This window comes from Branchiostoma lanceolatum, chromosome 4 (assembly GCF_035083965.1).
Source record: "Branchiostoma lanceolatum isolate klBraLanc5 chromosome 4, klBraLanc5.hap2, whole genome shotgun sequence".
In the NCBI taxonomy this organism is placed as follows: domain Eukaryota; kingdom Metazoa; phylum Chordata; class Leptocardii; order Amphioxiformes; family Branchiostomatidae; genus Branchiostoma; species Branchiostoma lanceolatum.
Genome location: NC_089725.1, coordinates 7,588,998 through 7,603,077, shown reverse-complemented (window position 1 = coordinate 7,603,077; position 14,080 = coordinate 7,588,998). Strand labels below are relative to the sequence as shown.

General features: G+C 44.6%; 1 protein-coding gene across 1 annotated transcript in view; it reads left to right on the top strand.

The window, feature by feature from the left end:
* The first annotated feature begins 498 nt into the window (after window positions 1–498).
* LOC136434143 (kielin/chordin-like protein) overlaps window positions 499–14,080 on the top strand; it is a 44,074-nt gene continuing 30,492 nt past the window's right edge. The window contains exons 1-16 of the mRNA XM_066426909.1: window positions 499–505; window positions 726–821; window positions 1,012–1,107; window positions 1,311–1,406; window positions 1,629–1,724; window positions 1,969–2,064; window positions 7,057–7,152; window positions 7,766–7,861; window positions 8,047–8,142; window positions 8,257–8,352; window positions 8,539–8,634; window positions 9,283–9,423; window positions 11,052–11,174; window positions 11,849–11,971; window positions 12,781–12,873; window positions 13,449–13,574. Of these exons, the coding sequence (XP_066283006.1) occupies window positions 499–505; window positions 726–821; window positions 1,012–1,107; window positions 1,311–1,406; window positions 1,629–1,724; window positions 1,969–2,064; window positions 7,057–7,152; window positions 7,766–7,861; window positions 8,047–8,142; window positions 8,257–8,352; window positions 8,539–8,634; window positions 9,283–9,423; window positions 11,052–11,174; window positions 11,849–11,971; window positions 12,781–12,873; window positions 13,449–13,574 (1,573 nt within the window). The remainder of the gene's footprint in view (window positions 506–725; window positions 822–1,011; window positions 1,108–1,310; window positions 1,407–1,628; window positions 1,725–1,968; window positions 2,065–7,056; window positions 7,153–7,765; window positions 7,862–8,046; window positions 8,143–8,256; window positions 8,353–8,538; window positions 8,635–9,282; window positions 9,424–11,051; window positions 11,175–11,848; window positions 11,972–12,780; window positions 12,874–13,448; window positions 13,575–14,080) is intronic.

The following is a 14,080-nucleotide window of genomic DNA, read 5'->3' as shown; positions in this document are numbered from 1 at the left end:
TTTTCTTCTTGCATTCAATCCTCATTGTTTTCTTGCTTCTAATGCTGAAATTAAATATGCAGTGATAACTTCATTTGCATGTGTTCAGCAAAACGTAATACACCATTTGAAATTTAGCGGCAGATTGCCCCTGGTCCACAGTCCTTAGGAGGGGATGTTGAATGCATTGGTGGACAAAAGTTTTTCCTGCATTCATGCTTTCTTGCTTTTAATGCCTAATTCAAAAAGCAATGCTTAGTTTCCCCTGACTTACATTTTCATTTATTAAATTATATAGAAATGTATACACATTTAAGACAAAATGTTTTTCTATCTCTGATGTTTATTCTTGCTTCACAGAGATGGCCTGTGAGCCTACCTGTGAGAATGGAGGCACCTGTAAGGCTGGACAGTGTGTCTGTCCACCAGGCTACCTGGGGCCCAGTTGTGCCATTGGTGGGCAAAAGTTGTCTTCTTCTTGCTTTCAATCCACAACGCTTTGTCTAATGCTGAAATGAAATGTGCGGTCTGCGATAACTTCATTTGCATGTGTTCAGCAAAACATTATGCTTGTAGGGGTTACAGTACTCCTTTGGAGAGGATTTTAGATACATTTGTTGGCAAATGTTCCCCTTGCTTTCAATCCATAATGCTTTGAAATTGTTGCTTCTTATGCTTAAGTTAAAAGGTTATGCTTGCTTGCTACTGGTAAGGTTTACAGACCATAATTCAAATCTGATCTTCAGAGGTGCCCTGTGAGCCTACCTGTGAGAATGGAGGCACCTGTAAGGCTGGTCAGTGCCTGTGTCCACCAGGCTACCTGGGGCCCAGCTGTGCTATAGGTGTGTTGATTTCTGTTGCAATCCAGGCAAATTATGCACTTAAGCCAAAAGAGATTTTGCTTGCTACACTGTACATGCAGATGATTAGAGGGTACATTGGTATCATAGAAAGGTGTTTGAAGAAATCACCAACAAATAAAAACACTGAGCAAGAAGAACTTAATGCTGGTTATCTTCTGACTTCCTTCAGAGGCGCCCTGTGAGCCTACCTGTGAGAATGGAGGCACCTGTAAGGCTGGACAGTGCCTGTGTCCACCAGGCTATCTGGGGCCCAGCTGCTCTGATGGTGTGTTGATCTCTCAGTTGAAATCCAGGCAAATTATGCACTTAGGCTAAAAGAAAAGAGACTTTGCTTGCAATGTGCTTGATGCTGATGGCTGGACGGTACATTGTATATGGTATCATGGGAAGGTGTTTGGAGAAATGACCAACAAATAAAAAACTTAGCAAGACGTTCGTAATGCTGGGTATCTTTCTGACTTCCTTTAGAGGCGCCCTGTGAGCCTACCTGTGAGAATGGAGGTACCTGTAAGGCTGGGGAATGCCTGTGTCCACCAGGCTACCTGGGGCCCAGCTGTTCTCTAGGTGTGTTGATTTCTATTGAAATCCAGGCAAATCAGTCCACTAATTTAAAAGCTAACAGTAAAGAGGCTTTGCTTGCAATATGCTAGATACTGATGGCTAGAACAGGCTCGCTAGAAAGTACATTATGCATTGTTATCATGAAAATGTGTTTGGAGAAATTAATAAATAAAAAAAAATGAGCAAAACGTTTTTTTGTGCTGGATATCTGCTGTCTTCCTTCAGAGGCGCCCTGTGAGCCTACCTGTGAGAATGGAGGCACCTGTAAGGCTGGACAGTGTGTCTGTCCACCTGGCTACCTGGGGCCTAGCTGTGCTATAGGTGTGTGTTTCTTGGAATGCTTAATGGGAAATCTTTAAGGAGCCATTTGTGGTGTGTTAAGTTCGCAGTGAGTAAAAAGAAACCTCAGTGCCTTTGTGAATCAAAGTATGAATCATGATTCTCACGCCTCTCCCTTTCTGTAAACTTGAGGCAGTAAAAATAAATATACATTTTTGCTTGCTAGTATCTTTTATGGGATAAATCTTAAACGGTACAGTACTTTAACTCGCCCATCTTCCTTCAGAGGCGCCATGTGAGCCTACCTGTGAGAATGGAGGCACCTGTGTGGCTGGGGAATGCCTCTGTCCAGCAGGCTACCTGGGGCCCAGCTGTGCTATAGGTGTGCTATCGGTTGTTGAGTGTTGGGGAAGCCTGTAAATAAGTCTAATACATATAGCATCATCTTGATAAAAGTAGGGGTGACTGTAGTGATGTGAAACATGTGATACTTTATATTGGCCACTCTAATCCTAGTAACTCTACACCGGATGCAGTCAAACCCTCCTACCAGATGTAGACGCAGTTGGCAACAGAATACACTAGTGAGCAGACGTGCTTGTGTGTGTGTGCTCCTTGGGAAGCTTACATTGGCGACGAGGATCAAACATAAAGCATGTCGGAGGGAGGGAATGTCGGAGACCCTCCGGCAGAAGCTGATCCTCCAGGAGAGGAAGATCCTGGGGCAGAGGAAGATCCTACAGAGGAAGATCCTCCCGTAGAAGGCGCAGTTGTCCAGATTGGAGGGGACATCGGCAGCCTGCCAGCGTTCACAGTCGGAGGCGACTCGAGTTCCACGGCGATCCGCTGGAAGAAGTGGAAGCGAAGTTTCGGGCTCTACCTACAAGGAAAAGGGGTGGTAGCAGACGGACAAAAGAAGGCGCTAATGCTCCATACCGCGGGAGTGGCGGTACAGGACATTTACTTCACGAAAGTGGAAGAGGAGAAAGACAAGAAGACGTACCACGAAGCAGTAAAGGTACTGGACGATTATTTCATTCCCAAATCAAATGTAGCTTTCGAACGCCATCTGTTCAGACAGATGAAACAGCAGAGTGGGGAATCAGTAGACGACCTAGTGTGTCGATTGAGGCAGAAAGCCGCTACGTGTGACTTCGGGACGCAAGTAGATGTGCACATAAGGGATCAAGTCATTGAAGCAGGACTAGACCCCAAGCTTAAGCGCAAGTTCCTAGAGAGAGGTGGAAACCTAGAGCTAACAACCATGTTAGACATAGCAAGGGCACACGAGTCTGTGGGAAGGCAACTGCTTGAAATGACTGGGCAAGTAAACGCACTGTCAGTTGGACAGGGTAAGAAAGACACTAGCAGAACAACCCAGAGGGGGCCCCACAGCACATTCCAAGGAAGGCCAAGAGACAGGCCTAGAGACGCCTGGACCACAAGGAAACCCGAGCCGAGGGCAGGGAAGAGCTGTTACAGCTGTGGCAGACAGGGTCATATCTCCAAGGATACGGCCTGCCCGGCTAGAGGAAAAACATGCAGCCAGTGTGGGAAAATGAATCACTTCAAGGCAGTGTGTAGGGGCAAGAGAGGTCAGACACAGAGGAAGTCAAACACAAACCAGGTGGAGCAGTCTGCAGATTATGTTTTCGGTGTACAGAAAGGAAGACAAGGGGACGGTACAGTAACCCTGAAGGTAGGAGGAGTGATCTTACAAGAGGTGTTGATCGACTCAGGGGCTACCTGTAATATCTTAAGCAAAGATACATGGGAGAGCATGAAGAACCAGCAAGTAAAAGTCTGGGACCAACATAAGAACTGTCGGAAACTCTATCCGTATGGAAGCAACACGGCACTACCAACGTTAGGCACGTTCACCACAAGCGTACTGTGTCCCAGCAACGGGGTCAGTACAGAAGGAGTCTTCGTCGTATTAGATGGCCCAGGGAGAGACCTGTTAGGGAAGAAGACGGCCGAGAAGCTGATGGTTCTGCAAGTTGGACCAATGCAGAAGGACCGGGTGAACAACTTACAAGAGGGCCTAACTCCAAACGAACGTAACAAGTACAAGGACGCATTTACAGGAGTAGGACTCCTAAAGGGACATGAAGTAACCCTGCACATCGACGAGACGGTGAGACCTGTTGCGCAATCACTGAGACGTGTCCCGTACGGACTGAGAGACAAGGTGGATGAGAAGCTGGACCAGTTATTGGAGCTAGACATCATCGAAGCCGTACCTGAAGAACCGACAGGTTGGGTTTCACCACTGGTGGTGGTACCGAAGGCAGACGGAGACATTCGCATATGCGTGGATATGCGACGTGCAAATGAAGCCATCGTGCGGGAGAGACAACCGATACCGACGGTAGAAGATATCCTGCACGACCTCAGCGGGAGTACAGTGTTTTCCAAGCTGGATTTGAAGTGGGGTTTCCATCAGGTGCCGTTAAAGGAGGAAAGCCGCCACATTACGACGTTCGTGACGCACCGAGGCCTGTATCGGTACAAGCGGCTGATGTTTGGGATCTCATCAGCTCCGGAGAAATACCAGCAATTGGTCAAAGAAGTACTCCGCGGATGTGAGGGAGTCAAGAACATCGCAGACGACGTCATCGTCCACGGGAGAGGTGATGAAGAGCACGACAAGAGGCTACATCACGCGCTGGACAAGATACAGCAAGCCGGTTTAACGGTAAACCCTGGCAAGTGCCTGTTCCGAGTGCCAAAGCTAACGTTCTTCGGACACGTAGTGACTCCAGACGGTGTCAATCCGAGCGAGGAGAAGATAGCAGCCATCAGAGAGGCAGAAGCACCAAAGACGGTCGGAGAAGTAAGATCGTTCTTAGGCTTAGTCCATTACGTGGCCAAGTTCATACCTAACCTCGCGACCATGACCGAGCCGTTGCAGAAGTTAACGCGCAAGGGAGTCGAGTTCAAGTGGAGCTCAGAGCAGCAGACGAGTTTCGAGAAGCTGAAAGAGCTGATAACAAGTACGGAGACGTTGGCGTACTTCAGACCCACGGGGAAGACACGCATCGTGGCGGACGCGTCGCCCGTAGGGTTGGGAGCTGTGTTGCTACAGCTACAAGGCGAGAGATGGCGAGTGATCGCGTATGCATCTCGACAACTGTCGGAAGTCGAGCGACGGTACAGCCAAACAGAGAAAGAGGCCTTAGCACTTGTGTGGGCGTGCGAACGGTTTCATCTGTATACGTTTGGACGGGAGTTCGAGTTGGAGACGGATCACCGTCCACTGGAACACATATACGCAACTAAGTCGAAGCCATCATTTCGCGTGGAAAGGTGGGTGCTGAGACTACAGGCTTACCCATATAAAGTCGTCTATCGTCCCGGAAAGACCAACATCGCTGACGCGCTATCGCGGCTCAACAACAGCAAGTCAAGGGACAAGTCAAGTGAGAACTATGACTATGTCAGAAGCGTTGTGGAGGCGAGCACGCCAGTCAGTCTAACGCCACGCGAGATAGAACGGGCATCGGGAGAAGACCCGGAGCTGAGACAGGTCAGGAGGTGTATCCAAACAGGACAGTGGGACGAATGTCAAGTGATGTCCTACCGTCATGTGAAGACAGAACTGAGCACATATGGGCAGCTCATACTACGCGGGACGAGAATCGTTATTCCGAAGGTTTTGAGGAAGACCGTCGTGCAGTTAGCGCACGAAGGGCACCAGGGCATCCAGAAAACGAAGAACCGACTGAGGACCAAGGTTTGGTGGCCCAAAATGGAAGCAGATGCAGAGGCAGTGTGCAAACGCTGTCACGGGTGCCAGGTAGTCAGCGAACAGACACCGCCAGAACCAATGGCACGAGTAATGCCGCCAACAGGCGCATGGCAAGCCTGTGGAGCAGATCTGTTGGGACCGCTACCAACAGGGGAGACTGTCTTAGTCGTTGTGGATTACTACAGTCGTTTTTACGAGATTGCCATCATGAAGTCAACGTCAAGCCGAAAGGTCATCGAAGCATTGGAGGTTATCTTCGCAAGATTTGGAAATCCATGCTCTCTACGTACTGACAACGGTCCACAGTTCGTTAGCGCAGAGTTCGCCGAGTTTCTACGAGAGCAGGGGATACAGCATCAACGAACAACGCCGCTGTGGCCGCAAGCCAACGGCGAAGTCGAGAGACAGAACCGTACACTGATGAAGGCGATCAAAGTGTCGAGAGTGGAAGGGAAAGACTGGAGGCGAGAGATTCTTAAACATATCCAAGCCTACAGGTCCACTCCGCAAGCAACTACGGGAGAAACTCCATACAAGCTGATGTTTGGGAGAGAGATGAGATCTAAACTGCCAGAATTGCCAAGAGAACCAAAGCTGGTAAACGAAGAAGTGCGAGACCGAGACTTTGAGAGGAAAACCGCAGGGAAGGACTACGCTGATGCGAAAAGACAAGCGAAGGAAAGTACTCTACAGCCGGGCGATCGTGTGTTGGTGAAGCAGGAGAAGAGAGACAAATTCTCCACGCAATACGAAGCAACTCCATATGAAGTGATCGAACGAGACAGAGGGGAAGTCACAGTTCGTGACCCGGACGGGAAAGTGAAAAAGAGAAACGTTTCCTTTATGAAGAAATACGTAGCGGAAGAGGCAGCGACAACGACAACGGGTGAAGAAACAACCTGTGAAGAAACTACGTGTGAGGGAACTTCGACAACACCAGACAAGGAAGCAGAGACTGAAACAAAGACAGGCAGTTACGTAACGCGATCGGGGCGAGTTGTAAAACCACCCGAGAGACTGAACTTATAATGAGTAGAAGGAACGAAATAAACTCCACGATCCAGGCAAAGAATACGGACAATGAATACGGAAATGGACTGTCTAGTATAAAGCTTAAGTTTGAAGCATAGTTGATAATGCATGGAATTAACAAGTAGCAGTAATTGAGTAATGCATAGTTTGATAGTCTATATACATTGTATAATGCATGTCTGAGGAAAGGAGGGATGTAGTGATGTGAAACATGTGATACTTTATATTGGCCACTCTAATCCTAGTAACTCTACACCGGATGCAGTCAAACCCTCCTACCAGATGTAGACGCAGTTGGCAACAGAATACACTAGTGAGCAGACGTGCTTGTGTGTGTGTGCTCCTTGGGAAGCTTACAGTGACCAAGTATTCTTGGCTTAAAACGTAAGCTGTTAGGAAAGCTACATTTTTGCACCGCAAATCTTGCAGAAAATTTATCTTTCTTTACTTGAACTGCTAAGCTACTTTACTTTGTGCTATTCCTGAACAAGACCACCTTAAATACATAATAGTCATTTGTGGAGGGTTAATAAAGTCATAGCAACAACTTATGACTTACAAAGTCTGTTTTTACTATCATCTAATTTGAAGAGGCGCCCTGTGAGCCCAGATGTGAGAATGAAGGCCTCTGTGTGGCAGGGATTTGCCTCTGTCCACCAGGGTACTTGGGACCTAGTTGTGCTCTAGGTGGGTGATTCCCATTATAATATACAGAAATTGATGTGCATATATATATACTAGTAACTACATATTAGTAGCTGGACTTCCATGTGATGCATAGGCTTATTGTATACAGAGCTTACCGGTATCTGTATAGCAAGCTTAACTGCGCTTTGGTGTAAAACATAATCTTTTGAGGCAAGTGACACGGCAGTAGCTGGTTGTATTACACCGAGTGACCTGTCACATCTAACCTTTGCACATCTAGCTGCAAGCATTGTTTAAAGCCACCTAGTAAGGATGCTCTTACTGTACTTGGTAGCTACGAGTTCCACTCCATGATAGTTTCAGGAAAAAGCAAATTTTCTACTTCACTATTGCATTCCCTTTAATGTGCAGATCTTGATTGTTCTGTCAGAGTTGAACTGTTTGCTATTGCATGTTGCGTCTGCTTGAAGTCACCAGAATTCACCTTGGAAAATTAAGGCAGCCACACGCTCTTAACTACATGTTGCATCTTGAAAACATACTGTATCTTTTTGCTTTCGAATCAAGCTGATTTGCTCAGTTGCTGTCGGAATACTGTTCATAGAAATCATGAAAAGGGTGTCTTTTGTGAGAAAACTGTATGTTTCTTCAGAGGCACCCTGTGAGCCTACCTGTGAGAATGGGGGCACCTGTAAGGCTGGACAGTGTGTCTGTCCACCAGGCTACCTGGGACCCAGCTGTGCTATAGGTGTGTGGTTCAGACATACCACTGTTCTACAGAATCTGTGACTTACACTTCTATCTGCTTGTATCAGGCCTATAGGTATTATATTTCCTGTTAAGGGCACATTGACTTTGAATAAGTAAAGGATTTAATCGTTCTCATCAGGTAACTTTTCTCAGCTGGTACACTAACTCCCCATCTTCCTACAGAGGCGCCCTGTGAGCCTACCTGTGAGAATGGAGGCACCTGTGAGGCTGGACAGTGTGTCTGTCCACCAGGCTACCTGGGGCCCAACTGTGCTATAGGTGTGTGGATTTAAGACTTTTCAGATATTTTCCTTTAATAATATATTTCTGGGATTATGAGACCGGGTGTGATGTTAAATTGGATGTTGACAATATTGGAAATGTTTTGCACAGAGGCGCCCTGTGAGCCTAACTGTGAGAATGGAGGCACCTGTAGAGCTGGACAGTGTATCTGTCCACCAGGCTACATTGGACCCAGCTGCTCAGATGGTGAGTATATATAGATGCTACAAACTGTATGATTCAATGGTTAGACAGAGATAATATGCAAGTGCAGTCTGCTGGTTGACTTTTAGCACACTGATCAGTAGCCGTTTGGCATCCAAATCCCTATTGGTTACAGAGTTAGGCAGCAGGGAGAAGGTTAATAATTGTTCCTGTTTTCTGCATTCCCAGAGGCCCCCTGTGAGCCTTCCTGTGAAAATGGTGCCACTTGTAAGAAAGGACTTTGTATCTGTCCACCAGGCTTCCTGGGTCCCAGCTGTGAAATTGGTAAGTCATATTTATAGATGTGATCTTCTTCATACACTTACTGTACAAAACTTTTTGAATTCTCATTAAGTATCTACTGATTCGAAAATCATAAAGCAAGGGCCGCCGAAAATGTCTGTCCAACACTGTGATCTGTTTGGCATGCTAGAAGTTCGCACATGTAAATAAAGGTGACCGTCGTTGATTGGGCAGGCCGTGCATTCTAAGGTCGGAAACTCCAGCGCACATTCGCTTGGCACAATCGGTAGGATGTTTTGCCCAGAACCAAGAGGTCCTGGGTTCGAAACCACTGGTATGCTCTGATGTTGTGCCCTTGGGAAAGGCACTTTACACGACTTTCCTCACTCCACCCAGGTGTGAATGGGTACCTGACTTCGGTTGGGGAAGGTCGTATTGAGGTCTCCTGCTGGTGCCGAATGGCAGCCGCCCAGACCCTTGCGACAGTTCCACAAAGTGCAAGTGTGGAGTAAATCTGTATCTGTTGTGTATTATGTGATTGTAAACCCTGCAGCAATTCAGCACTGGCTGCCATTGCATGGGTAATTTCTGAGATCAATATATCATATCCTCCCACCTTCATAACATGAGCTTCTTAGGCCAACTGAATTTATATCATCCATCACATCGGGCATAAATTTTTCTTTTCAGATATTGATGAATGTGGCAGCTTTGGACTGGAGTCTATAAGCCAGACAGTGTGTGATCACAACTGTGTCAACACAGTGGGCAGTTACTACTGTACTTGTCAGGCTGGCTACCAGCTCAAGAATGACAGCAGTAGTTGTGTGGGTAAGACTGAAACATTCGAAACCTCTAGTGTCAGGGCTCGAAATACTGGGTGCATGTGCACCCAGTGCACCCAATTTTGGAGCTATGCACCTAATTTTTTACTGTGGGTGCACTGGTGCACCCAAATATTTTCGTACGGTTTAATGTGTAAAGGTATCACTGCACACTAGTAGACAGCATATTCTTGACATCTATTAAAGTGTAAGAAAATAATAAAATCTTTGTTGTAGTACTTGTTTAAGATTTTGATGTTAGAATTTGAGTTAATTTCGACTTTGAAAGCTTCAAAACTGCGTGCCGAGATCGCGTGCCAAACGCGCATGAAGAGGAACAGTAAGGTTTGTCATTAGGTTTTGCTTACAATAGTTCAACATTCTACTTTATTTTATGTGGTGCACCCAAAAAATTTTTGGTGCACCCAATTTTTTAGGTTGGGTGCACCAGTGCACCTATTCCCAAAACTGAATTTCGAGCCCTGAGTGTATATGGTATGCTGCCGAATCATCTTTCTTCATTGTGCATGGTTCTTGTAACAGGATGCTACCAACTCAAGAATGACAACAGTAGTTGTGTGGGTGAGACCGAAACATTCCAAAACTCTAGTGTATAATTATGGTATGCTGCTGAATTGTCTTTCTACATTGTGCATGGTTCTTGTAACAGGATGCAACCAACTCAAGAATGACAGCTGCAGTAGTTGTGTGGATAAGACTGAAACGAACCAAAACTGTGTATATGGTATGCTGCCAAATTGTCTTTCTACATTGTACATGGTTCTTGTAACAGGATTAAAGCTACAGCTGCAAAATAAATGTAGCTGAACTGTAACACCCCAGTTCAAAGGTTGTTAATTGTTTTTTCTTTCAAAAAGAAAACAACAACATAATCTTGTACATTCTTACACTTTGATTCCACTTGGATCTTGAATCTTTGATTATCATTGTCGCTACTTTCATCTTTTATCGACACTAGGTCATGTTGATTTGATTATATTGGACGACATCTGTTGGCATCAATTTTTGTCTCCATTTCCAAAGAAAAAAGTTTTCTACTATACTGTAAGTCATGCAAAGCAGCTTTAAAATCAGCAAATATATGCCATAAATTGCAAAAATATATTTCGGAAAACGGATACTAATGTCATAGTATGCCAAAATCAAAGAAGAAGATGTGAAAGAACAAAAACGAAGAAGCCATCACTCGTTATTATACCATTCTCTGTGTGTTTAGTCGTGTGTTCAACCATCCTGACCACATAGATAATGAAATCAACTTTTTTTTGCCAACCTTTCTTTTTTCTTCGCACGCTCGCATCAGTTTTGGGGTTCCCAGAGGATGTCATCAATATAATCAAATCAAAACGGCCTTAATTCCAAGTTGTATTAAGTTAGATATAGAGAAATGACATGGGGCACAACTGGAAGCCAAAAGAGTTAAGTAATGGTGCAATTTCAGTTCTCCTTTTTGTGCAGAGACATAGATGAGTAACAGGATAAACACAAAAATATGTACCTTTGTGTGATTGTTATAGTCATGTTGGCTCAAATTTTTTGGAAATTAGTCTTCTAAGATCTGCTGCTGTTGGTGACGTTTGTTTATTTATTTGTTTGTTTGTTTGTATGTCCCAGACATAGATGAGTGTTTAGTCGGGACAGATGAGTGCCACCCCACAGCAAACTGCACCAACACCCTCGGCAGCTTCACCTGTTCCTGTAACGTCGGACATGTGGGCGACGGCAGGGTGTGCCTGGGTAAGGTCATTATGTCTGATCCAATCATTGTGCAGTACAATGTGAGTATCTGGTGTGGGACAAAAAGAATGGCTTGGGTTACTTCAATGAAGAATAAATTGTTATGTCTGAATGTTGAAGTTGTTGCTATCAGTTTATGTGCAGGAAAACTAGATTTCAGAGTTGTAATTTGGATTACTCATTACCTGGATGGACATAACAGCATAATGTGTAAGACATTTACGGTAACCATATTTTCTTAATTGGGGTGCATACTTTAATCAAGGAAATACGGTAACCCTTGTCCTGCTGATGTTTTTTTACGCAATTTATTTCATTAACTTATAAGTTGATTAATTTTCTTAATCAGGTCATTTTCCCTTTACTTTTTATGCGCTACGGTGGCATTATTACTTCCGTATTCAGTTCGTTTTGCTGCGAATTGATGCGTTAAGCTGAAAAATACCCCCAACCCGTACATATAAAGGACCCACATACAGGCTCTGTATGTATATAGAGGACTGGTTATATATAGGCTTCCCGCAGGACAGGGTTTTTAAAAGGGGGAAATGCAGGCATAGTTTTTCATCAATGACATGCTATTGTTCGGGTACATTATGGATATGTGAGGTCCCCATGGAGGCTGTACAGTAATGTTCTATATTACTTGCCTGAACTGTCCATCTCCCCTGTAGACATTGATGAGTGTGACTCAGGAACAGCTGACTGTGATCCTTCTGCCACCTGCATCAACACGGCTGGCTCCTACAGCTGTGAGTGTAACCCTGGCTATGAAGGGGATGGCAAGACTTGCAAGGGTAAGACAGTCATTTCACACTAAATCTTGCAATTTTGCAGTGGTTATATTTTTGCGGTCACCTCTCCACCGCAAATTCATGACACTGCAAAATATGTCTCCCTTGTATGACTGCTGTACTAGATTGTTTCATCCACGAATTCAAAACACTGTGAAAACCTTTTCCCCTCCTGCTGTAAAATAAAAACACCGTGAAAGTAAATGAATTGACAGTAAACCTTTTACCATTATTGACCCATGACCCAACCATTTAGTATAATACCCGTCCTTTTTCTCTTTGCTGCTGTACTTTTTTTACACAGTGTTCAGAATCCAATGTTTGACTGAATGTTGTCCAACCTGATTTATTACATGACACATACCCTAATGTGTACATTGACAATCATGATATGAAAGAATCCAAATGAATGCTCCAGTGTGTGCCAATGCACAGCCTTCCCATGAGTATGGACATGGATGTAGCTCCAGGTTACATTTATTGTTTTGTTCTAAATTCAAGGTTCCGCCACAGTGCTCCTGTACGGAAATTGAGATGCCTCCATATCCAGATTTGTGCAGAATATGTTCAACTACATGTGTGCCAAATTTGGTGCTTTTTTCGAGCTATGCCACCGGACTATTGGGCCATCTTATGCCTTTGTTGTCTGTATTGTTTGTACTCCACATGCTCACTTGGCTAGGCAGCTTGTGGCAATGGCGTTAACCATATCAGCTGCTGTTAGGTCCAGGTCTCCAAATGTGATCCATGGCACTTCCTGCCAACTTGTCGGCCCTTTTATTAACAATGTACTTTGATTAACCCCATGACAGCTACCTGCTATCCCCCCTGTGTACTGGGCTCCAGGTGTGTGAATGGGACCTGTCTCTGCCCTCCTGGCTTTGTTGGGGATGCCTGCAATGCAGGTAAGAAACCTGTCTATTCTGTATCAGATCAGATATGTATCTGTATAGCCGGTATAACCGCTCTCTGGCATAAGATTACAGGCTCTGTATCTGTATAGCCGATATACCATTCTTTGGTGTAATACACTAGCTTCACAGGCACACGGCACAGCAGCATTAGGTTACATGTATATTACACTTCTACCCATCGCACCTATCTTTTGTACATCTAGCTGCAAGGCATTGTAATGTAATTGCTATCCAGTGGAGATGCCCCTACTGTGTACTTAGTTATAGATAACAAGTTCCACTCATTGATAGTTCTAGGAAAATACAAATTTCTGAATACGTCAATGCTAGGTTAGTAACTCTAGTACTTGAAGGCATGACAGTCACTCTTTCTTTATTTAGAATCATATTCATGAGTTACAAACAATACTTATCATCATCTTCACTATATGTGTCAGAACTAACTTGGCTCCACTTTTCCAAGTGTGGCAAGCTTCGTGCACTCATTCCCAAGTTGTGTTGCATAGGGGTGTATATATATGCATTGTCCAGGTGAAATTCTAACGCCCGTGGTGTGTTGTTGGCAGATGTGGATGAGTGTGTCATGACACCCGGGGTCTGTGAGTTTGAGTGCGAGAACACCATCGGCAGCTACAGGTGCGTTTGTCCAGCCGGATTCAGACTCAACGAAGAAGACCAGTCCACCTGTCTTGGTAAGGAAACAGCCTGAAGTTTTTCAGTCTGTAGTCTTCCTTGTTTTGCGGATTTTTAAAAGCATGAAATTCAAGTTTAACTGACTCAGAGACACTGTTGTCTAGTAGTGGTGGCATATCTCAAAATATTAATCTTAAAACAAATGCTGTAAAAGAAATTTTGGTCTACAGCCTGTCTTATCAATGGAATGCTACATGACATGATAGGACATTTACTGACTGAACCTTTCCTATATTCATGTTATGTATGATTGTTATTTTGTAGTCAGCCTGTCGTTTTGTCATTATAATTAATGTGCTTCATGTATACGTCCGCAGTAAGAATAGCTGAAATGTCAAGCTAATTGTGGGTCTTAATAAAGTCAAAGGCGTAATTTGAATAGGTCAAGAATGACCCATCCCACAAAGTTTATTGCAGAATATTAAAACAGACACTATCTTTGATAGAATGTCCTATCAGCTACATGTGAATAGGTTTACAAGATGCAAAAATCTGATGGCAACTA